Source organism: Typha angustifolia, chromosome 15 (assembly GCF_048772165.1).
Source record: "Typha angustifolia cultivar Huaian chromosome 15, ASM4877216v1, whole genome shotgun sequence".
Lineage (NCBI taxonomy): Eukaryota > Viridiplantae > Streptophyta > Magnoliopsida > Poales > Typhaceae > Typha > Typha angustifolia.
Genome location: NC_133253.1, coordinates 13,853,791 through 13,880,063, shown reverse-complemented (window position 1 = coordinate 13,880,063; position 26,273 = coordinate 13,853,791). Strand labels below are relative to the sequence as shown.

Below are 26,273 nucleotides of genomic sequence, written 5' to 3'. Positions count from 1 at the left end.
TAAACACTTAAGCGTTTTTTATATACTCTTTTTTTGAAGTAAATCGCTGAATTTTTAATTTTGTGTAAATAATATTGATGATCGTATCAGTGTTTATTTTTGGTTGGATGAAAAAATATTTATAACAGTCTAGCATTCTAATTGGGAGTTGAAAACTCTCGAGAACTTATAGCTTCTCTTAGCCGACACCAGAAAAGGACCGGTTTCCGGCGTAACATCCGCGTGCCACGTGGTATATTGCAGCCGACGGGACCCACACCTTTCCTAATTCCCGCTTGCTTTAATCAGACTCCAAGCCCGACTAGAATAGAATCGGAAAAAAAATCCCCGAGGAATCCGATTCCACCTGCCGAGGAATAGGCGATTCGTTTCTCTTTTTATCTTCCCAGCTCCTGCATTTCCTCGCCTCTCTCTCTCTCTCCCCCGCTCCTCTCCTCTCTTTGAGCTCTACTTCGAGTGCGTCGACAAAATCCCACTGCAAACCTCGATCCTCCATCCGCCATCTGAATTCCCACTCGGCGGCGATCGTTTCGAGGTACTCCGGTCGCAGTCTCGTCGTTTCGGCATCGATCTCTTTCGTTTCGTATGTTTTCTAGGGTTTCTAATCGTAATGCAGCTCCTTTCCAGGTGATTCCATTGACGGATTCGTTCTTCTTGTGATATCTGAATTCCTCGAATCGATCGCCGTCGGACATGTCGGGCCCGCTCGATCGCTTTGCTAGACCTTGTAAGTTGGTAGTAAAGCTAGGTTCTAACTAATTTTTGTTCGAAAGATTTCGTTCTTTTTACATGTTTCCCAGCTGATGGTTTGTTAGTTATGCGTTCCTTATGGAATCTTCTTATATATTAGCTTATGGGTTATTGGATAATTATCGAGGGTTTAGGATCTCTCTGTGAGCTAAATTTGTTCGTCGAGTTGTACATTCTCAATAATGAGCTATAACTTCTCCTTACAGAATTTGTTGTTTGATCCTGTGTTTGATGTGCTTATGGATACTTAAAATAATGGTTCTAGAAGGGAATGCATGAGTATTCTAGTCAACTGTTGTGCCAGCTAATATGGGGATGCAGTTGATTTTGATATATTAGCGGCCAGTGTTGATACTGCGTTTGATTTATAATCTTTTTCAATTCAAGCCATAAGATATTAAGATGTTTGATTAATATAAACTGGGTTGCAGTACTATTTAAAGGCATTCGTTAAAGCCAAGCCCATTAAACTGCACTTGACTATATGACTTGCTGATGTCACAATTAAGAACCTCGCAGTAGTTTCTAATAATGGGTGAAGTGTCTGGAAGATTAAATCCTTTAATTGTCAAACATTAAAGTGTGACATTCTGTTTTAGAATAATTTAGGTGACAGAGTAGCTATTGTTTTTTTATGGATGTGGCATGCCATCTACATTAACATAAAATAATTGTGTTTGTTGCAAAGATATCTGACTCTCTAGGTTGTATGGAATTTATCCTTAAGCTGATTGCTGCATCTCTGGAACACTGAAAGTTCACAATGTATGTTTTTGATGAGTGGTTGTAGAAACATGTACAACCCCATTTTTTCTGAAATTGCACATTCACGATTAACAATGACGATTCAAACTTGTACAACCCCATTTTTTCTTTATTCTACAAACTGCCATCTAGACCCAAGAATGGAGTATGAATGGTCAAAGCAAGCATTCATTTATCTAATAAACCTCAATTTTCTACAATGTATTACTGCAGCATTAGGTAAGAGGCTGTTCCTCTGATCCTTTACATGCTAGCTATTCATATTTTTTCTTCCTACTGTATTGTACTTATTGTCAATAAAATAGAGATCATAGTTAGCTCACTACAATTTTACGTAATTGCAGTAAAAAATAAATTTTTTTTTATATGTCATTATTTTGCTAGGGATGAAAATGTAGTGATGTTGACAAAATTAGAAGTTAAGCTCAATTCATTTAGGAAGCCCCTTTTTGAACTTTAGTTATTTATGGCAGAATCACAGATTTTAAGTTATCACTTGTTAGGATAGAATTGTGACTATCTATGCCATAAAGATATGGTGCCCGATATGAATCCAAAAATAGTTATATATGTCGAATGGAAGATTCTTTTAATCATTTCCTTCTAAATTTTTCCACTGGATTAGAGCAAATGCATATCAAAGCCTAGCAACTCCTTTCATACATATATTTCTTAGTGAACTTGTGTTCTTTCATTTTCTTAATTGAGGAACTATATATTATTGTTGCGTATGATATTTATCTCCAATTTATCCATTTAAAGAACTAACATTGGTAACAAAAATTACTATAATATATGATATATTACTAATTAAGATGTAAGATAGACAAACGAATTCAATTTACAAATCAAAAGAAATTGGCCATTGTAACATGATTTTCTCGTATAGATCATAAATAAACAAGTGAGCTCAAATTTTTTCATATAGAGAAACCTCTTTGATACAGACTAGTCTAAGGTGAGCTTAGTTGTGATGACGATGATTGGCGGTTTGGTGGTGGAATCGGTGGAGATGATGAGATTTAGAAAATGAAAGCGGAAGGTTGAATCAATATTCTTCAATGCCTAAACATGGCTGTTCTCCACATATTTGAAGCCTAGCCAAAAATTAAAAAATATTTAAATTAACTCTAACATGAAATGGTCTCAGCATATGGCGTTCGAATAGTTAGGTGGGGCATTCAAACGCATCGTCAAAACTCTAAAATTGCACTCTTGGGCTCGAGTGTTGTGAGCTCTTTTAGGTGTTCGAATGTTCTAGTCCAAGAGCACCAATACTAAAAAGAAAGGTTCTTATGATAACTAGGCTCGACTCAGTGAGCCCATGCCGCCTGATATGATCTAGCCTAAGCTAGTTGACATCAATCCGCTACACTTCTGCTCACTTTGTCTTTAAAGTGAGAACTATGGAAGTTGTCTTCGAGTGGAGCAACCAATGGTGGTGGCATCTCCTACAACTCCATCTTTGCTTAGGGTGGTTTGAGCATCTTGATGAATGAATGCATGGTGGCCGGTCTGGTATTGAATTCCTTCTTCCTTTGGTCTCTTATCTTTATCTTTGCCCATCTTTTCCATGAGTATTGTCATTGGGCAACCATATTTGTGTCGCGGTTTATACTTTTCATTTTACTAAGCAGAGCCCCTTAGCCCTTTGATATTCTACCTGGGTTGGAGTGAGACATTGAATGGATGCCCTCAAAGATCCTCTATCTTCTAGAAATAGTCTTAGAATAGGGCGAAGCCCAATTGACCGCGATAGTGTAGTCAGTGCGTGGGTAGTGGCCACAGATGGCTGAAATGAATGCATCTCTTCCACAGCCATCCAACCTTTGTTCAAGGTGTTCCACAACCCATTTAACATTTCTTCCATCATCTAGGCTGTGGTGAATGCCTCTAGCAAGGTTTGGGGTTAGGTGGTTTTTACCTTAGCTTGTATGTCTTGCCAAAGTCTGTTGACGACCATACTCTTCAAAGCTGATCTCCTTCACTGAATGTTAGAAAGCTCAAGTGCACGATTCTCCCTTGGATTTCCTTCTCTTGTCCTTAGTATGCCATGTGCCCTTTGTAATCCTCATTAATGATCCTAAGGAACGGTCATTAGGTGCTGTTCTTTCATCTCAGCTCGCTGGTTGTTGATTTGGGCCGTTCAATTCAGCACCGAGTCGTGGTGATGTTGACTTTGGCCATATAGGGCTCCATAGCAGGGCTCTCAGTACTCCTCTAAGTCTTCTTTGAGGTCGTGAGGTGGTGACGGTGGAGGAATTGCTGTTCGGCCTTGAGCAGTCGTGACCACGCCTTGGTGAGGGCCCAATTCGTCGATGGATCTTGGATCAATGCTGCCGGTTGGATCTCCCCTTCTTGGGTCTGCTAAGCCATTGTGAGGGATAGACATGGCCTTCTAGTATGGCCATCGAGGCGCTGGATCCTCGTTCTCTTCCTGAACATCAAGATCATCAACGGGTGGCTCGAGCGGAGGTCGAAGGCGATCAGCTGCCACTTCCTTGCCGCTGGGGTGGCTAGCAAAGGCTCCCTTTGTGGTGATGTCCACCTAAAAAATCCTCCATCTCGTGTAGGAAGCGGTGGAGTGGTCAAATTGCAGAAAGGGGTCTCCTATTTTGCTGGGTGAAGCCGTCAGCCAATGATGGCTTGCGTCAACGCCTTGGTCGAGGCTTGCATAGCCCGTAATGACACTAGAAACGACGCTTGTGCCTTGGCTTGTAGGGCTTGCTGTGATTCCAGAAATGAGCCTTGCATCGTGCCTATCGTCTAGATTAAATCCATGAGTCCAGACGTCCTAGATGGTGAAGCGATCTCTCAGCGAATTATGACTCGAATCGATCTTGTCGAGAGATGTCACTTTCACCTCTACGAATCACCTCTACGAAGGTGCTTCGTGTGGACGTAAAGCCATGGATTAGGTGGCAGGCATGCTGGTTTGAGGAATGGTGGTTCTGATTCCAATGATATGGACCCATCTAAATGATGACAGAGGAAGGGATAATGGTGATGATTTAAAAAGAAAGAAGAGGGAGGAAGAGGTCAGCTCTAGGGGTCTACGGGGAGTGGTGGTTGAAGGAGGGAGGAGGGCGACGATCTTAGTGGGCGACGACCTTCGCTTGAGAGAATGAGAGGGAAGGAGATCAGGAGACGAGCGTATCCACAATATTAAATTTATCTTTAGAATTTTAGATACTTTAAGTATCTCATACTCTCCAGATATTAGGTAATTTCTGCTTAGTTAGATATGCTCCGATCAAGAATTATTCTTTACAGCTCATATGATATTTCCAAATATGACATGACATCGTTCATACTTATTAATAGTTACTTTCCCTATAGTAGATTGATCATGAAGCACTTTGTCTTTTGAAACACTTGCCTTTGACTTAAGAACTAGCTGGAATTCACTTTTAGCCATCTGCAGATCATTTTGTCGTTCAGAAAAAAGAATTCTATATGGCTATAGTTACTTTGTGCATCCTATAAAAGAATTTTTATTTCCTTTCTAGTACTTATTTCGCAGCATCTGCAGTATGATTTGAGATTCTTTTATCTGAAAAAATACCAGTTTGTTAAGTGAACTATAATGGCTGCGCTAATATGTTATGTTTCAGGTTTTGAAGGGTTTTCCAGTCATGAAGAACGAAAAGAACGTAAATCAGACTTTGAGATCTCAGAAGATGAGAGGCGTACAAGAATTGGCTCCCTGAAGAAGAAAGCTATTAATGCATCAACTAAAATCAGGCATTCTTTGAAGAAAAAGAATAGGAGGAAGAGTGATAGTCGAGTTATTTCTGTTTCAATTGAAGATGTACGGGATATTGAGGAGCTAGAAGCAGTTGATGCATTTCGTCAATCATTATTGCTGGATGAAATGCTGCCTGCAAAGCATGATGACTATCATATGCTGTTGAGGTACCATTATCTTCCTTTTAATGTTTTGTCTTTGTAAATTCTGTTTTTATTGCTGACATCTTTATGAAGACTCTTAACACTTGTCTGATAAGGCTTAAGTAGCAGCTAACAACATAACACATAACTCACTGTAAGACTTGTGTCTATGGAAGATATTAGAAATTTAACATGCTGGTTAAATAATTATGGACTGTTTTCAGTACAGTTTGAATTTGGCATTCTTTTGGTCATTGGATTGAAAATATATTATTTCCTTATTTGTTGGTGTATTTATGCCGTATCTATATCCTACTTTTAAGAATTTGCCATATCTCTGTATTTGCATCATTGTGTTTCCATGTCTCGTATCCGTAGTCGTGCGCAATATGTAAGAACTAACATATATTTTCTTATATTATCTTTTTCCTCTCCATTTGCTTGAGGCAGGGCAAGCAAAACTAAGCAAAAATAGATTCTTGTACCATTAATCATTTTGTATGGCTTTAATATCTCCTTTTCTTATTAAGGTTCAAAGTTTGTACTATTCAAAATTTCAAATATCTCATTTCTCACATTGATATGGTAGCATGTAAGTTGCTTCAACTGGGGCAGAAACCTGTCTTAGATAACATGTACTTATTTTGTGGCATTTACTTCCACTAATTGTTGATTGTCTTTGTGGTGTTGAGCACTCTTTCAAGCTTATACACAAACAACAAAGGATCCGCCAGATTTTAGTTTGTCATAATTTTAAAAAATTATCAGTCCCTTAGCTGAATCTCTTTAGCCTAATCTTCGAAAAAAACTGAAGGAGAGAAATTAAGGTGTTTGAGATAGAAAACATTTTTTTTCCAGCAACTACAAGTAAACTCTAAATCAAGTAACTTAATTTCCCTGGGATGTCTCCTTACATCTTACTACTGGGAATTATATGACACAACTCAAAATCGGAGTCATACTTGACTATGTACCTTAATATACTTGAGATATACTAAGCCTTAATTAATATTTTGATAAATCCAAAATAACAAGAATTTAATGATGAATATCTAACTGTAATAAATATAATCTAACAATAAAGAAAAGACTATGCCATTATTGATGTGCCTCTAATTGTTACAAACCAGATTTGGACTGATTTGGATATAAGAAAATTATGATATTTTTGTGGGTGGTAGCTTTGAAAGTTTGGGTTCTAAGAACTTTGGTTTTATATAAATCAGAGATGAGGATGAAAAGTTAAAAATAAAACAGTAAAAGTAGGTCCAAATAGAACAATTTGATGGTCGTGAGAGGGTGGTGGACGGCCAAGGGTGGTGGTGGATGGTTGTATAATATGGTGGCTCGTGGTGGAGGATAGTGGCTAGGATATGAGTGTTTGAAGGTGGATCTAGGGTTATGATATATTTCTATGAAGATAAAGACGATTAAAATGTTATAATAAAAGATAAAAATAATAAGAATAAGTTAGCTAAACTTAAATTTTATTTCACGATAATAATCGACTCATGTCCACTTCTATTCATAGAAATAAAGTCCTAGCGAATCGGATTCATATGCAGATTATTCGCTTTATTTAAAATTTAAAGTAATAAGATAAATCTAACTAACTCAATTTAACTCGACTTGACAATTGACTTAACTCACGTGGTCGGATTGTGTCAATCTACAACGTTTTTGACACTTTGCCCTTAAGGTGATTATCTTTCACGCCCTTGTACTCATCTAATTTGTCTTGCCAATTAGTAGACTTAGGTTCATCTTTTTTGAGAATTCGAGTCCACCTAGGAACATGATGTGAGCTAGTTGACATCCTTTTGCATTTGTGACCAGAGGTAAATCAGTCCTCACAGTAAAAACACAAGCTTTTCCTTCTGCTCTAAGTCATTGGATACAAAGTGGCGTGAGATTTGCTGGTGGTTGGGTTTTACTATCTACACAAGCTGAGTTGGGGTAGATGCAGTCTCTAGTGGGTTATGAGCTTGCCTGTCTTTGTTCTCTCCTCCTAGTGGATTTGGTTCAACTGATTCAACTTGGATTCTATTAGAACAACTAGGAAGAATGCCTTATTAGAAGTAATAGGCCTCAAAGTCTTGACCTCATCTTGGATGTCAGGCCTGAGCCAACTAATGAAGATACTTTTTAGGGTTGAGTTAGACCAATTAGTGACTCAGTTGCAGATCCATTCTAACTCTTCTCGATGGGTTCAAAAGTGCTATTGACTGAGTTAGCTTAGTCAACATGGCCTAAAAGTCCTCATTTGGCTACTTAGTGAGATCATCAAATTATACTTTAATTGGTTATAAAATTGAATTAGAGACAAAAACGTCATGTCTTGTAGTGTCAATTTCATTGTAAATGTTTTCTTTATCATGTAATTGAGATTTTTGATAATGTATTAGTCAAGAAATAGTTTCTCTATGAAAAATCTATTGTGTATAGCTTCTTATAAATCCATAACATAATAGATACTCATATACAACATTTTCCTGCCTCCTAAACAAAAAATTAGAGCATTATTTACATAGGCATAGAATTATATCCTCCATAGATACATTTTGAAAAGCAAATTCAATGAATTTTGTTATTTCATTTTCATACTCAACACTAACCTCCAATATTGGCACAAAAATGTATAATATTTCTAGAACATCTATAACAAAAGTACTTTCCAACTTTAATAGGTTATACTCTATTTACCTTGACTTATTGATCCAAACTCTTATCCAGAAGTGTTACTGAGGTATTTATATACTCAAAGCTATTAAAAAAGTTAAATATATTATCAAAAGATCGGTTACGGAACAATTCCTTAAGATATGAATTTATTGCAGGAAGCAGTCCGCGCAACCGTGAACAAATGTTCGTTAAATATTCTCTAGTAGTCAAAATTACAAAACCAATTGGGTTAGATCCGTATCTTCTTGATTTACAACTTTCGTATTTATGCCCTCCGTAGATTTGAACTGCAATTGGGACGAAAACACGAAAGAATGTGGATGATGGTGGTGATGACGGGTGGAGTGATGTTAAGGTTATAGATGAGTATGGAGATGAAGGTGGATTGTGGATGTGATTAAGGGAAGTAGACGAAGGGAACGAAGTGGTCGAGATTCCAAAGAAGAGGGGTGACTCGACAGTCGAGGAAGATTAGAAGCTAGGAGAAATCTTGCTAACGGTAGAGGTGGAAGGATGGTGAAGAGAGAGGAGGGAGAGAGTTTAGAGAAGATAGGAGGCAAAAAAATTAATAATTCAATAGCATAATAAAGTTGGTTGTCATCCACATATTTATAGAGACTAGCTAACAAGTCCTAAAATAATATAAAACCCTAATTCTAGAGGATTTCCGTCGATCGCATTCGAACGCACCCGATCGCGTTCGAACGCACTCAAAAAGCTCCATCTCTGGATGTGCGAACGCGATGTAGGCGTTTGAACGCGGGTGTTCGAACTCGCCCAACTGCGTTCGAACGCGCAATATGGGTTATTTGTATTTGCGAACCAGATGCAGTCGTTCACAAAGGCGTTCGAACGTGACTCGTTTTGCGTTCGAACACGACCTACAGAAATTTTATTTTATGAAAAATAAACAACTAATACAATAAGAAAAGATTCTAAACTAAGTGTATCAGCCCACTACGCTTCTCCCACCTTACCCTCAAAGTGAAAAGTCAAGGAAACGCTCAAAAATATCAATATACAAATCCCATGTTGCCTCATCAGATGGCTTGCCAAGCCACTCAACTAGAATCTCCATATCTAATCTGGTACCATGTCGTCGCCGGCGCCTAGCAGGTACACGAACTGGCTTTACGATCTCTATCTCCTCCAATGGCTCCGGTAGAACTGATCTAACGATCTCATGATCTCTAATGTGCTCCTTCAGTAATGAAACATGGAAGACAAGATGCACTCTCGACCCCTCCGGCAGCTCCAAACGATATGCAACCGGACCAATACGCTCTAACACCCGTAACGTAGCGATGTGCTAATTTTTGGTTATGCATCGGACGCAATGTTACCTGTCAATACGGTTGCATCCTTACAAACACACAACTGTCGATGTTGAACTTCTGCTCCCTATGGCTACGATCATAAACTTACTTCATGCGATTTTTAGCAAGTTTAAGATGAGCACACAACCTCCTTAATGTGGAGTCTCTATCGATCAACGCTAAGTCCATCTTTGTCCGGTCTGCAGGTGCCACCGGATCATAAGCGTGTAACTTCGGAGCCGTGCGTCCATACACCACCTCAAATATAGTTATGCCAATGCTGCTATGGTAAGCGGTGTTATAAGACCACTCTGTCCACGGTAAGAACTCCAATCATCGTCTCGACATCTCTACAACAAAACACCTTAAATACTGCTCGATGCCTCGATTGAAGTTTAAATACTGCTCAATGTCTGTTGATGGTAGGCCGAACTAAAGTTCAATCGAGTTCTCTGCAATCTGAAAAACTCAGTTTTAAAGTCGCTCATAAATATACGATCATGATCCGAGACAATCGCGCGTGGCATGTCATGTAACCGAGCAACATTTCTAACAAAAATTTCAGCCACTGATTTGGCTGAAATTGGATGTGACAATACCGAAAAATGTGCATACTTGCTTAATCTGTTAACTACCACAAAGATAACGGAATATCCATGTACCAGCGGAAGACCCTCTATGAAATCTATAGAAATGTCCTCCCAAATACGATCTGGTATAGGTAAAAGCTGAAGTAATCCGGTCGGTTTCAATATGGTTGCTTTAACCCTTTGACAGACTTCGCAAGCATGGACAAAACTCTTCACATCTCATCTCAATTCTGGCCACGTGCAACTCTGAGATATCCTCTTATAAATTCTTAAGACACCCTCATGATCAGCCTCTGGAGTTTGGTGGAAGTGCTCCAACAATTTCTATCGCAATCTATTGTTTGCGGGCACCCGATTTTATTCGCGGTCCAGCTGCAAACTGCTTTGATTCTCTAATTCTAGATAGCGTTCTGGATCATCCATCACCTCCTGTAACAATCTCAAAATATTGGGATCAGATGTACATGCATATCTCAACTAATCAAGGAAGGGAAAGGTAGGAGAAGAATAGGCTGCAAGCTCGGCGGTATTGGGTTGGCGCGATAGTGCATCCGTCGCTCTATTTTTCGTTCCCTTCTCGTATTGGATTTCATAATTATATCTCAGCAATTTTGTGACCCATCTTTGCTGTGCCGGAGTGGGTATGCGCTGTCCCATAAAGTATGGAAGGCTGCTTTGATTGGTTCGGATAATGAATCATCTACCAATCAAATAAGGTTTCCACTTTGTCACCGCATGCAGAATTGCAACTCTTATGCCAACACCCAATGCATCACATTCCATAATGAACTCTTTGATAAAGTTCGGTAGTACTAAAACGGATGCCGCCATCATTGTTGTTTTCAATTTTTTAAAGATTATAGTGGCTTCATTTGTTCATTTGGTTAGCCCTAAAAAATTCTCTCAATCCGGTGGTAGTAGTAGGAATAAGCCAAGCGGTCATGCATGCAACCTTTTGTGGATTCGCCGTTACATCATCCACTGAAATGATGTGGCCTAAATACTCCACCTTTGGTACTCTTCATAGGCACTTGGACTTTTTGATCTTTAATTGACTTTGCTCTAACAAATTCAGCACTTCCTCTAAATGCCACCAATGCTCCAATTCAGTCTTACTATACACCAAAATATCGTCAAAAAATATCAAAACATACTTTCGTAAAAGAGGTCGAAATATATCATTCATGAGGCCTTGAAAGGTAGTTGGAGCATTGGTGAGACCAAAAGGCATTACCCAGAACTCGTAATGTCTGTCCGGAGTCCGAAATACAGTTTTATGCACATCCGCCGGGTGAACTCTAATTTGATGATATTTGGCCCTCAAGTCAAGCTTACTAAATATAGTCGCCCCTGTAAGCTCGTCCAGTAACTCCTCGATAACTGGAATGGGATATCGGTCCTTGACGGTAATAGCGTTTAGTGCCTGATAGTCGACACAAAAACATCATGTTCCGTTCTTTTTTCGCACCAATAGTACGAGAGATGAGTATGAGCTATGACTTAGTTGAATGAAGCCTTGCTCCAACATCTCGGCTACCATCTTTGAGATAACTTCTTTTTGCACATGTGGATATCGATATGGCCTCACGTTCCGGTGCAGTTCCGGGTACAATCTCTATGCGATGGTCTGTCGCTTTCCTCAGTGGCAACTTCTGTTGCTCCTCAAACAGTCCAAAAAAATTATTTAATAAATTTTTTGAGGCTCATCTCCTCCTAGTCCTAACTGAAGAAGATAGGCCAAATCATACACACAAGGCAGCCCCACCATAGGCTGCATCACAAGAATCAGTGAAGACTGAACACCATCAAGCCGCACATCTTTGTTTTCTTATTTATATTTCATCCACATGCTTCAGAAATCAAATATGACGGGTTCCAAACTCTGTAACCACTGAGCACCAAGGACAATGTCCGCTCCTTGCAGCACCAATGGATACAAGTGCACAATGATGTCATATCCTTGCACCCGTATACTGACTCGACGACACAAGCTCTCCGCCCTAAGCTTTGTGTCGTCTCCAATAGCAATGTCAAATTCCGTGATCGATTTGGCATCCAAACCCAATCTCTTCACTAGTTTCTTGTCTAGAAAGTTATGTGTACACCCCGAATCGATGAGGATGTGTACACAATGCTTTCTAACGAGTCCGTCTACCCGTAACATCCTCAGCGCGGAAGTACCCGAATATTCATGCATCGATATTTCAGCTTGGATATCTTCCTCCACGCCCTCCACAACAGCCTCCTCATGGATCTCCTTTGGACACTCTCCATCATCAATAACCTTTTCATCCTCCTCAAGACCATCGATAAGCATCATACTCTCGATCAGTTTAGAACACCGATAACTGGGGGTGAAACACTCCACATCGAAAGCAAAGGCCTTTCGCTCTTCGCTCCTCCACCTGTGTAGGTGTGAGAGTTCGAACGGGGGGTTTAGTATCTCCTCTAACATCGGAAGGTTTCATACAGTCGCTGTTTTTGAATCCGCAGAATTTTCAGCCGGCGTTCTAGGTGCAAACCGCCCATCTCGATTGCCCCAATTGGTTTTCACTGTCATCTTTAGAGCCTTATGTTTTATTCTATCCTCACGGTCTTCTCAAAGGCATCTTCAAGAGTAGTAGGATATAGAGCACGAACATCCGTTTGTATTTCATCATACAGTCCTGAAATAAATGTACTCATTAATGTCCGTTTGTGCCACGGTGGTTCACAACGACTACTAACTCTTTCAAACTCAGCTTGGTACTCCGATACGGTCGTCCTTTGAACCATCTTGCTTAATGTGGCAGCAAAATCTTCATATGCCGCTGTCCCAAATTTACGTATAATCCTCTTGCAAAAATCAGTCCATCGGGTAAATCTATCACCACGAATAACCGATCTATATCAAAGCAATGCTGTTCCTTAGAGGTGAAAGCTTGCCATCTGGACCTTTGTATCTTCCGTTGTACCTTGACAATCAAAATATTATTCAACTTGAAACACTCAATCTGTTCGATCATCGTCTTGAAATTTTGGAAAATCCAAGCGTGCGGTTCTCCCTCGGATAGTGCTGTTGGGTTTCCAAAAGATCCTTGGTTCATGTCTAAACCTTTGTGTATGTTGATAATCTTTAAATCCTCGAGCACGTTAATCACCATCTCTATAGGGATTAACCTCATCCTTAAAGTGCCAATCCTCCTCATCGATGAAGCATACCAGTGCCGCACGCCTTTCGGGTTCCAGCACAGCTGGTATTGGGTTTTGTAACGGAGGTGGAGGATGATGTGTAGACATAGGTAAGAGGGGATCATTGACACTCATATGACGCACTTGGATCTATGAGATATCGGTTCGATGCGGTCCCACCGTTGGTCTTTCTTAAAACTCCGATCGTCGTCGAGGAGATGACGAACCCAATCGATTCACGACATATTCCTTGAATTCATTGTGATCATTTTGCATATTACACCGCTGGTCTTTTTTGAAACTCTGATCGTCGTTGAGGAGATGACGAACCCAATCGATTCACGACATATTCTTTGAATTCATTGTGATTCTTTTACATGTTGTCAACTCTATGCAACAATGTTTGGAACATGCCCCTATGTTCATTCATATTCGCACCCATGGACGTTGGTTGACTCAGTCCTACCGTGGTCGCTCTAAAGGAATCGACCTCATGGTTAGGGTTATCGTGGATTGAGTCTTCAGTTGTCGGTATGCTCTCCATAGGTCTTTTTGTTGATGTCATCTTCCTTGTTTAAACCATTAATGGAGGTCTGAGGTTTGCCTTGCTCTGATACCAAATTGATGGGTTCTTGTACCAAAATATCGGCTACAGAATAATTTCTTAAGATCTAAACTTATTGTAGGAAGTAGTCCGCGCAACCGTGAGAAAATATTCGTTAAATATTCTCCGGTAGTTAGAAAATTACGAAACCAATTGGGTTAGATCCGTGACTTCTTGATCTACAACTTTCATATAACGCCCTTCGCAGATTCGAACTGCAACTGGGACGAAAACACAAAAGAACGTGAGTGATGGTGGTGGTGATGGGTGGAGTGGAAGTTAGGGTTATGGATGAATATGGAGATGAAGGTGGATTGTAGATGTGATTAAGGGAAGAGTGGTGACTTGACAGTCGAGGGAGATTAGAAATTAGGAGAAATCTTGCCAACGGTAGAGATGGAAGGATGGTGAAGAGAGAGGAGGGAGAGAGTTTAGGGAAAATTGGAGGCAATAAATCAATAATTCAATAGCATAATGAAGTTAGCTGCCATCCATATATTTATAGAGGTTAGCTAACAAGTTCTAAAGCAATATAAAACCCTAATTCTAGAGGATTCCCGTTGATCGCGTTCGAACGTGCTCGATCGCGTTCGAACGCGTCCGATCGCATTCGTACGCACTCAAAAAGCTCCATTTCTGGATGTGCGAATGCGATGCAGGCATTCAAACTCGTCTGATTGTGTTCGATCGCACAATATGTGTTTTCTGTATTTGCAAACCTGATGCAGGCATTCACAAGGGCGTTCGAACTCGGCTGACCGCGTTCGATCGCATAATATGCATTCTCTGTATTTGCAAGCCTGATGTAGGCATTCACAAGGGCGTTCGAACGCGACCTCTCCTACGTACAAGAATTTTATTTTAATGAAAATAAACAACTAATGTAATAAGAAAAGATCTTAACTAAGTGTATCATATTAGCGTCTAGAGAAATAAGAAAGTAACTATTAAATATTATTTATTTCTCTCTCCTTAATTTTCTGCTAAAATTTGTCTAAATGAGAGAAAATACTTCTCTCCTCTAAAATTTTTGTCAAATTAATTAAGTTTAAAAATTGCTGCAATGCTCAAGAAAGATCATAATCATGATCAGAAGAATGCATTCCTAAAATTACAAAATCTACAAATTCTAGAGAAAGCCTTCATGATAATGTGACGGCGTAAAGGTAAGGTAGAACTCTAATTACCAAGCATATTGGTAGGTGTCACATTACAAAATAAACTTATCCAGATATTCTACGACAATAAATTAATGATATCAAATGGTCAAATTTAAAGCTACTGGCTTATTATTACCTTCCCAATTTATTCCTTAGCTTAATAATAAAAAATACCAGTCATATAAAAACTGACTTTGGTTCTCAAAATTGGTTTACCTATTCCAAGCAAAAAAAGGAGTCTAGACAATGCCTGTTAAACTGAATAATATCTTATTTAAATAAAAATGTTTGCAAAAATTACTCATAGAGAAGATAAAGGAGGTGGAGCATTGATGTGAAGACGACATTGAGGATTGACGAGAAGACAACAAACGTGGCACGTCGAAGAAAAGATGTCTAGCCAAAGTGTCGATATAAAGATGATATTTCCAAAGTATTGAAGTGAAGATGAAAAATATTGAGCATCAAAAGAATGATGAACTCTTGGCGATGTGTCATAGTGAAATGATGCTACCTGGTCAAAACAGAGATCGAGATGCTAGGTCAAAATGGGATAGATCAGTAAATATTCAATGTTGTGGCGAACGACTCAGAGTGGCGGTGGATGACCGTAGAATAAAATAGCTCATGGTGAAGATGGTGGCTAGGTGCTTGAAGGTGGATTTAGGGTTACAATATACTTCTACGAAGATAAAAACGATCTAACGATTATAATAAAATATAAAGATAATAAAAATAAATTGACTAAGCTTAAGTTTTATTTCACGATAATAATCAACTCATTTAGAAGAGTAAATTCATAGCGGATCGGATCCACATGTAGATTATTCGCTTTATTTAAAATTTAATGCAATAAAAAATCTAACTAAATCAATTTGACTTGACTTGACTCAACTGATTCGATTGACTTAACCCACGTGGTCGGATCGTATTACTAATTAAACTAAATAGATGGTTAGAATAAAATGTCTAATACTATCTAATGATAAAATAGTAAAATCCTAAGTGGAGGTAAGGATTCCGGTGCATTTTATTTAATCGTCATGTTGGCCAGTATCTAAAATGTTAGAAGGGGATTCTCATGAGTCAATAACTATAACTCAGTGAGTGGAATCTACTTAAAAGCCAAGTAAATCTAAATTTTATAATTTAAATAAATTCAATTCCAACAATATAAAATGACAATTTTACTAAGCATGTTTATAACAATAGTAATAATAACAACATGGGTAATAATGATGTAAATCATAATTCATAACACGCTTCGTATTAATACGTTGAAATTATTTTAATACTAATAATGCCATATGTCTCAATTGGGTCAATGCTCTATGAATCCATATTAATTAGAAATCACTTCAAGATTGCGCTCGAGTTTTTTCCTTATAATAGATCCATTTAGGGTTACTAAAAGGTGTCATTATGAGATAACTCACCTTGTCTTCTACAAATCATTAAGAGAGATTAGAGTCATTGCAAAATTTTTCGCGATTGAATCAGGACTATTCTCTAACCTCTCCAGAGTCACTTAAGAAAGTCATCGCAGTGATCTAAACTAAGATATTTTCCTAGACTTTCTTCTAGAGTTTCAGGTAGATTTGAGTCATAATAGAAAGTCGTAAGCAATCTATGTTGGGACTGTTATCTAAGTCATACCAAATATCAATTATATTTTTTCACTAATATTTTTGGTTATTAAAATCAATGATTGTGCCACTGGCACGTGCTGTGCTAACATCGATACGCCCCTATGTACCAGTGGCACACATTTATATTTTTAATTAAATTTTTAGGATATTTAGAAATATTTTTAAGTCTTCAGTTTGTCAATTATTAGTTTTTGAGTTAAATAATATACTAAAACCTACATTTAGTGCTTTTTCTTTAGATTATTTTTGTAACTAAACTATTTTATCAAAGATAAAACAACTATTAAATATAGATATTATTCAACACATAATATGATTGAATATATTCATTAAAACTAATATTAATGACTATAATATAATTGAATACTTTATAATATAATTAAACACATAATAAATGAACTATAACATCCAACACATAATATTAATTAATAATAGTTCAATAATTAAAAGTAATATCTAGTTGAATGTAGAATGACAAGGATGATCAAAGATTTAATTGCTGGCATAAGTATAATATGAGAATGTTGTATTAAATACTGTTAATATTTTTCAAAATTAATCTACTGATAGTATTACTTGTTATAATGTCTCACATAGTTTTCATATAAATAAGAATTTTATAATTTTCCTATAATATAATGTGGATATTGAACATGCATGGGAATGATTGGCACCGGCATAGGCACAGGCACATCATAAACATATGTAGATTGTGGATTTAGAGTAGAATAAGGATGTTGTACCTATAGTGCATGTGATTGATATGATGGTATAATAATAATTGTGTTTAACACTTCATGAGAGTTTTAGAAACATTTAAAGTAGTTGATGGATGTTAATAAGAAAAATATAAAAAGGAAATAAGATTAGATGACAAAATATGATAATTACATGATTTGATTGAAAATTAGAAAATGACATAATGGCATGAGTTATTCCAAACATGACAATTGACTTGCCATTCCAAAATTAACAAAAGTTAATTGATGATGATTGATGGAAATAAGAAAAAGTTAAAACAATACGTTCTGCATGTTATATCATATTTGTTAAGAAAATGACTAAAGTTGGTTTGATAATGATTGATGAAAATAGAAAAAATTTAAAAGAAAGGGCTCCACATGACGTAATGACCGGCACACGATCGTGCCGGATGGCACGCATCCGTGTCGGTCAGCACGACTCGTCACGGGGGGGGGGGGTCCATTGGTATAGGGCCATTTATGATTAAAATTGCTATTTTGTATGAAGTATAACAATGTACTGAGTCATTTATTTTGCACACAAAAATATAATATGTTAACACATAGATAAATACATGATCTAATAAACACGAAGTACAAGACGAGTAAATATGTGAGTGAACTTACTCACCTAAGTCTAGATAAAACGACTGAAATCTCTAGTCCACATGCTAACAATTACCACATTTTATAATGAATAAATAATATAATTTTAATTTAACTATTATCATAATTTTTTAAAATTGAAACCTAATTAATTTGTTAAAATGGGCTAAATTAAGCCCAAAGAGTTGGGCTGGACTGTAGTTGGTCTATAGCTAACTCAAAACAATAAGTGGGTTGGGCTTATGGCCTAAAACCCATTAACACCTTGGTTAGGTAGCGGCTAACGATAGCCCATCAAACCAAAATTAAATGGATTGGGCTTAAAGTCCAATTCCACAATCTTATTGAATTAGGTCGTATTCTTTGGATTCATAATCTAAACCCAACCAAAATCCAGATTAAAAGGAGGGTTGAGCTCGGTTGTGCCCGAGCTCACTTCCCTAGATGGAAATCCCAACGGAGAAGGGAGGGAGAGGAAACTATTGGCGATCAATGTTGTTAGCGGTTTTCCGGCCACACCACAAGCTTCCCGCCATCCTTGCGACGACGTCGACCACACAAGGTGGAGGAGATGTCGGCAGCCGCTGACTAATAGCTAGACTCCATGGCCGACGGTCATGTAATTGGCTTCTACCATAAATCGAGCCTTGAGGGATCTAAAGAAGTGCGCTTACAGCACGAGGTCAATGACGCGAAGCTTTGGGACATGAGTGGTAGCAACCCATAGCCGTCGGCTAGCTCGATTTATTGACGACGTTGCATCACCCAAAAAAATAGGCATTTGTATTCTAAACTATTAAATTGAATATGAAGGATGGGAAAGGACTGATCGGTGAGTCATAGAGTAGTCTTCGATTGCTCAAGTAGTGCTCCGACACTCTAATTCGATGGTGGGTGCTCTGATGGGAAAGAAAGAGAGAGAGCGAGCAAGATAGAGGACGGCGCAAGGGTAAAAGAATAAGGTTTGAGTTTTGATTTATATGGTAGGTTTTGAATTTTTATTTGGGATCTGACTTGGATTCGGAGTGGTCGGAAATCTCGCTGCTACTCCTGTCACTACATAATAGTGAAGGAGAGGGAAGGGGGTGCATGTGCATTGCACGTGCGAGCCTTTTTTCTTTTTCCAGTTCTTGCATTGTATGTGTTGGATGAGCCCATGTGTCCTCCATGAGGCAGATTGGCTACAATAGTTTGACAAGGAGATAGAGCAGAAGGAAAGGAGAGGTAGAATAATGGGTTGTTGATGAGGTAAAGGATTGATAGAGGAAGTGGAGGAATGGGAGAGGGAAAGGGAGAGGAAGAGGGATGAAGACAAATGCGGATTAGGTTTCATTTATGGCCAAAGGTAGAGGTGATTAGGAGAAGAGCAAGAAGATTAGGGTATCAAGTCAGGTTAGAGACTTAGAGTTTGACCTAATCCAACTTGACCAAGAACTCTTTATCATTGATTATAGTGGATTTGAGGGGTTTTTGGACTGAACTTGGATGCAAATTGAAGCCAGATAATTGTGCTTATGAAGTCAGATGTCATTCAAAGTTGGAAACCCCAATACAGAGGTCAAACAACTGGGTTGGGTGTGTAATGAGGCATACTAATGCGCAACAGGGCAAATTGCACCCTTTAAAGCCTTAATTGATGAACCAAACACGATCGTCTTTTCTTGATAGGAGTAAAGCAGATCCTTGAACCTATTATAAATGTTAAAATCAGATGGGCAAAAATTCTAAAATCCCAATGCAGGTCAAATGACTGAATTGGGAATGTAACAAGGCACTACTGAGGTTAGTCCTGGAAGCTGGTGTCAAAAGATGTGTGCATGCCACTTACAAGTAGTGCACCTTGCTTCTTTTAATATCTTGTTCAATGAACCAAATAAAATCCTCTATTCTTAATAGGAGTATGGTGATCCTTTTCTTCGATAAAAGGTAAAACATATACCACAAAAATGAGAACATTAGGTGTTTAACTGAAAAGCACATTTATCTAATTATATGATTTAAAAGGCAAATAACTGATACAATGCATCCATAGATGTTATTACCAATTTGTTAAATCCTTGTAGTTGCCACCCCCCAACACTTTGTTGTTTAGAACAAGCTTATGACCCCTAGCTTTTTTTTAGACTTGTTGATTTCTGTCTCTATTGTTAACCAAGATTGGAGTTCTCAATTAGCAACACTTCTGTTCCTTTTTCCTTATTCTTCCTCTTTCTTTTTCCTTAAGTGGATTTCATAGCTAAGATTTTGGTCATCCCATTCCCACCTGCTTCAACTTAAAATTAGGCCAGTGGAAGATTTTGTTGCTCCGTGAGTTATTGTATTATTGGCTTCTGTAGACTTTTGAATACTTGAAATATATTTTTAGTTGTCTTGTCACAATTTGTTTAGTCCATAATTGACATGCATCCACTGATTGTGACTAGTATTATGACTATCTGCTATATTCCTAATCTCTAAATTGCATGCCATCCTAATTATCCAAGTATTAACTATTTAACTCTTGACTGGCGTTATATGTTTATGTCCTTTGCCGTTTATTCTCCATGAATTAAGAATTCTTAGGACTAATAATCTCTGTTCTTGTTAACAATTTTCCTTGTCTCTTCAAATCTATGCAATTCAATAAATGACAATTAATGAGTTTTACGTTCTAGCAAGCACTCAGGTTTGTTTTGGATGCCTTTGTGGAAAACAGTATCCCATTTTCTTTTTCTGTATACTCATACTTAATTTTGTATAGTTTCTATTTTACATCCCCAGCTCATATGTCCTTCCTGATATTTGTGTTTACATGCACATATGTTTAGCTTTTTTGTGTGGTGTGCATGTCCAAGAGAGCCTTTGATCTTTTCTGGCTTATTGACTATTGTGGCGTTGCCACTGCAATAGTTAAATCAAGTTACGTCCTCTAGGTTGTTGGGCTGTATATCTCTTTCTCAAAGCTGAATGAGTGAGAAAAAGCTGAAACTTTCAATACCCACCTTTTTCTCTATTATAACACATTTACCTTATATTAGACATTAGCTTTGAATCATCAGATGTTATTTCTCCAAAACAACTATTATATTGTATCTGATGTGGTTAAAAATTTGACTTCTTTAGATTCTTGAAAGCAAGGAAGTTTGATATTGAGAAAGCAAAGCACATGTGGGGTGAAATGCTTCAGTGGAGGAAGGAGTACGATGTTGATACTATTGTTGAGGTAGCTTCTTTTTTTCTAATCATGCAAAAGATATAAAATGCAGATCTTAATTTGTTATAACATCAACATTATAACTTGAAATCAGAAGCATCTAACTCTTCGTTAAATCATATTTGGAGATGTCCATGGATATCATGGATCCCAAAATCGGCCGATTTTGTGTCGGATTGGCCATAATCGATCTCGATTAGATCGGTTTCGGTTTTGGCTGGTATCGGTCGGTTTCAACCAATATAGGTCGGTATTAGCTAGTTTTGGCCAATTTTAGCCAAACAATATTATTGGCTGAAATTAATTTTTTTAAGATTTATGTCAAATCTAATGTGTTTAACCTAAAAGACATTAATAATTGATGTCATCGATTGCTTTCTTTTCAAATTTTTAGTTTTTACTCTTTATCTCTCACACACACTTCTTCTCACACTCACGTTTCACCGAGTTTATTCAGTGGCTATTCCGGTGAGCCTTTTTAGCTAGTCTACACTTTGGTAAACTCAGATGATTTTGTTTTTCTTATTTTTTCTTTCTTTTTTACCCACTTTTTAACTTTCTTTTTCTTCTTACTGCTATAGAACAACAGTAAAGAGAGATCTCTTTCTTCATGTTGTTTTGCAGTAGTAATTTATGAGTATAAAAATTTGTCTAATTTAAGTCGAAATTTATTATAATTTTGAATGAGTTTTTTCTTTAGTTTTTAAAGTTCATATGTGATTAATTTTTTTTCTTCCTTTTCTTTTATCTTTTAGAAATTTTTAGAAATTTTTCTGCAATTTAAATATTATTTATAATTTTACGAAATTAAAAGTAGTTCAATCCGATACTGGCGGCCAATATGGCTGATAAATATCGTTTTTTTCTAACGACTGATCTCAATCTCGATACCGAGTTTCGAAACCTTGATGGATATGGAAGGCATGTTGCAAAATTAATTTGTGAAGTAGTTAATTAAGAAGTGGTACTGCACACATACTGAAGCTTGTTTAAGTTAGACCTAGAAAATGTCTTTTACAAAATTTACGGCACTTCATTTTCGTATTTGTTTGATTAATTTCTTTGCGATTTACAAATTACTTTTTTTTTCTAACAGAGGAAAATGATCCATATAGCCAACCCTAAATAGTTGGAATTCACTGCTTGTCATTATTGTTCAGTCCGATTTTAAAGATTAAGCTGTAGGGTTTAATGTTCTCCTAGAGGATCAGTAACCTCTTCTCTTACTAGATGTTGGCCACATATGTATTTACTAATTACTAGCATGCCATGTCTTAGAATTTTTAAGGAAGATTCATCCGGATGCAACCCTAGGTTGTGCAACCGCAGGAAGTCTTAATTGAGATGCTAGGCCTACTATTCTATACATTTTGAATTGGGTCAGTTGCAGACATATTGGAATTCCAAGGATAACATTTTCTTTAGGTATCAAGAATACTTGTGGAAGGCAAGGATTGCCTTCCTGGTGACCGGTATGGCAAGAGTATAGGCTCCACCATTGGCCCCATGCAAGAGAGAAATATAGTAGAAAAGAGAGAGGGAGATTACTAACTGTGCTGCCGCCTACGTTATTCTATTGCCGTTGCACGATGATCTCTCATCTGCCCGTACCCTAGGTGATTGCAGAAGATGATGAAATTTGGGGAAAAATGGAAATGTGTCGAGGAAAATAAAGAATCTTCTTTGTGGATTCTTTTAATTCCAACCCATTTGCCATCATCTTCTTCGTTCTCATGTATGGCATGTGAGTGATGGAGAGGAATGTGATGGTGCGGCATCGCCGTCCATGGGAAGTTCTCGAAATGCGTGGAGTTCTAGAATGGGGGGGACTATCCATATGTGATTCTTTAATTCCATAATGGATAAGAGTTGTACAATGTGGAGAATGGAGAGAAGTTGACAAGTTGTTACATTGAGATAGGAGTTCTCGACTCTCGCTTACTATTTCAATCAACTAAATTATTTTAAATTCAGTTATAACCTAGTACTAGTGGTTGTCTCCTTTTGTCAAAGTATTTTTTTTATCTTCTTTCCAGTTCAAAGAATCACTAAACTCTATATCATATACAATTCTAAAAGTTGTTGGAACTTGTGGACTTTCTGTAATTTCCAAAAGAATTATTGCATAAAGGAAATAAAAGGATGAGTTGTTCTCTATTGAGCTAATACTTTATTAATATATATTCTGATACAAGGGCACCTGGTTCAAGAGGATCCTACGAATGTATGTTATGGTATTATTTTGAAATAGCTAAATGGAATATATGCCCTTGCTTCTAATTGGCCATTTTATCATTTCTATATCTAATGGAAGTAATGGGTATCCTAGTGGATAAGCCTCATGTGCGATGAGCGCAGGACCCACATTGCAGGAGCCATTGTTCTATGATGCACATTTGCTTACTAATCTATTAACTTACTAATAATTAGCATTTTTTATAATTTTTTTTTGTTTCTTCTCTCTCTCTCTCTCTCTCTCTCTCTCTCTCTCCTCTCCTTATTGTTGAGGCAAATCTTTTTTTTTTCTTATTTTTTTTATTTCTCCTCTCATTTCTCTCTTTCTCTCTCTCTCTCTCTCTCTCTCTTCTCTCCCTCTCTCTTACTATTGCAAGGCAACAATTTTTCTGATTCTTTTCATCACTCTGTCCTTTCTCTTCCCTTCTCTACTCTCTCTCACTGTCCACTCTCTCTCTCATCACTCTATCTCACTCTATGTTATTGCTGTAGAGTTTCTGCTGCAGTAACAGAGATGACGGACAGGAAGAGAGAGGGAGGAAAGAAAGAAAGGGAGAGAGTAGAGAGGGGGCTTGCCGGATTCGAAGAGAGTAGAGAGAGAAAGATAAGGGATCGGAGAGAGAAGAAAGGAATAAAATAAAATATTAACTCGAGGTCGCTAGAGGTTGAGCTCGTCGAATCTTTGTCAGAGGATGTCGTTGATTGGGAGGGAGAGAAGTAGAGAACGAGAGAAAAGAGAGAGAAATGGAGAACCTGTATCAATTATAATTGATGTGGGTATTACCTTTCTTGGATCCAATTAGTATCAACATAAAAATATCCGTATCGGGAGGGAATGGCCGGTACGACTGATCCTGACCTGATATAGATCAGGTGTCGACCATGGATTTGTTTCGGCCGATTCGACTTGCGATCAGCCGAAACTTGGATCCATGATTAAAATCTTTAGTACTTAAAATATGAAGACATAAATATCATTAAAAAATAAGGGTATTTTTGTCTTTGTTGTTAAATTGATGAAATTTTAAAGATTAGTTTTGTTGGAGTCATTTTAGAAGGGTATACATATAATTTTTTTTTTGAAACAAAATAGTATGAGATATTTTAGGAACTTAGTGGTCACATGCTTTGCATATGATTGAGAATTAAAGCTAAGAAGTAGACTCTTTCCTTTGAGAGAAAATGGATTTGGCCAAAAATAAGGAAGTCCTACAGTCTAGGAGAAATTAGACAAGTCACTTCGTAACTCACTTTCTTAAACCAAACAAAGAATAGTTTATGAAATTACCCATTTTACTTCCCTACAACCAGATACCTCCTGAGTTAATAGGGCTTGCGAGTTGGGGTAGTAAGATCCTGAATCAACTTGACTTGAGGTCAAAATCTATTAAGTTAATTGGGTTTTATGTTTAGGTTGGGTCGGGTTGGTCAATTCAAGCTCAAACCTTGACTTAACAACAAACCCTTTTATCTTTCTCCTCTCTTCTTCCCTCTATAGTACACATAACAATTGCTTTTTACTCTTCCCTTTTCTCCATCTTTCCTTTACCACTATTGCTCTTGCCCTATAGTCGGTCTCTGCTCCTGTACTTATGCCTTTTCCTCCATTTTGTCCATCATAATTGCCACACTGGGCAACACGACCCATGGTGCTTGAACCATTATACTAATTAAAGGTAAGGTTGGACTGTTGGACACAATGCTTCTAAGAATATTTGATTTAGGATATCTTTATCAGATGAAACATAATTTTTGTCTGACTTCCAAGTTGAATTAGAAAAATACTTAACGTGACATCAATTCTCAATCTTTCAAGTTTTTTTTGAGTTAAATTGGATCTAATATGGTGCAATGACAATTTTGGGTTTAGTTGATTAATTGGGCTAGTCAATTGACTGAAGTTGTGTGGGTTGTTCATACTGAACTAATTAAGCAATATGTTTAATTTAAATCAACAATCAACAATGGCTGTGCCACAGGCACGTATCGTGCCGTAAAAGAAGAGAAAAACGTAAGGGATATTCACCTTCGTCATTGCTATCGCCAATCGCTGCTCACCTTTGTCGTCGTCATCACCATCGCTTGAGCTCACGTCGGTTAAATTTTTAACCGATAATCCTATCTCTCTCTCTCTCTTTCTCCTCCCTCGGGCTAGGGCACCTGACGTGAGCTTGGGCGATGGCGAGTGGCGATCGGCGACAGTGATTAGCAACTGGTAGCTCGACGACGAGGTCGATGGCGAGCGATGAAACTATTGGAAGGGGCGCCATGTGGCATCCCTTGTTGCTACATGTCGGTCGGCATGGCCATCCATGATTAGGTTAAGGTTTGGTTTAAAGTTAAGTCAAAGGTTAGATTTCATATGTGAAGAAAAGGAAATATGGACATCTTGGGAACACTTATCTAGCATAACATATTTATATATATTAATTAAGGTTCATAAGATACTAGTGCAAGATAAAGTAGCTACTATTTAGGTAATATTTAGAGAATGATCTTCATCAAAATCCTATCCATGAACAGGAAGATTATAATCATATTATTTCCCTAGGCATACACATTTCTGGTGCTTGTCCGATACATATGAGGTCCATTATGTGGTATATGTGGTCATTGCATATGCAATTGTCTTGCATATAGGGACCACACAATGCATATGCAGGAAATATATCCACCACACTTATGTTGCTGCATAGGCGACAAATAGACCATCTTTTTAAATTATGGATGGCAAGGTCCCTTAGTTTAATTCGGTGGGGCCACAATTTGGGGGAGTCGATGACCATTTGGAACACTTGAGTTTTTTTAATCTAAAGGAGTCCCAATTCTATTTGAAACGGTGAACAACCCTAGCCTAACCAATTGAAGGCATAAAGCTTGGTGACCAATTTATCAGAATCTACTTATTGCATGGGAAA

General features: G+C 37.7%; 1 protein-coding gene across 3 annotated transcripts in view; it reads left to right on the top strand.

The window, feature by feature from the left end:
- The first annotated feature begins 309 nt into the window (after window positions 1-309).
- LOC140777803 (phosphatidylinositol/phosphatidylcholine transfer protein SFH8-like) overlaps window positions 310-26,273 on the top strand; it is a 42,614-nt gene continuing 16,650 nt past the window's right edge. For 2 of the 3 annotated variants that reach the window (XM_073122158.1, XM_073122156.1), the window contains exons 1-4: window positions 310-535; window positions 628-727; window positions 5,130-5,430; window positions 21,030-21,129. In XM_073122158.1, the coding sequence (XP_072978259.1) occupies window positions 694-727; window positions 5,130-5,430; window positions 21,030-21,129 (435 nt within the window). In that variant the 5' untranslated portion in view covers window positions 310-535; window positions 628-693. Of the gene's footprint in view, window positions 536-616; window positions 728-5,129; window positions 5,431-21,029; window positions 21,130-26,273 lie in introns of all 3 variants that reach the window. The other variant, XM_073122157.1, reaches the window with a different exon arrangement.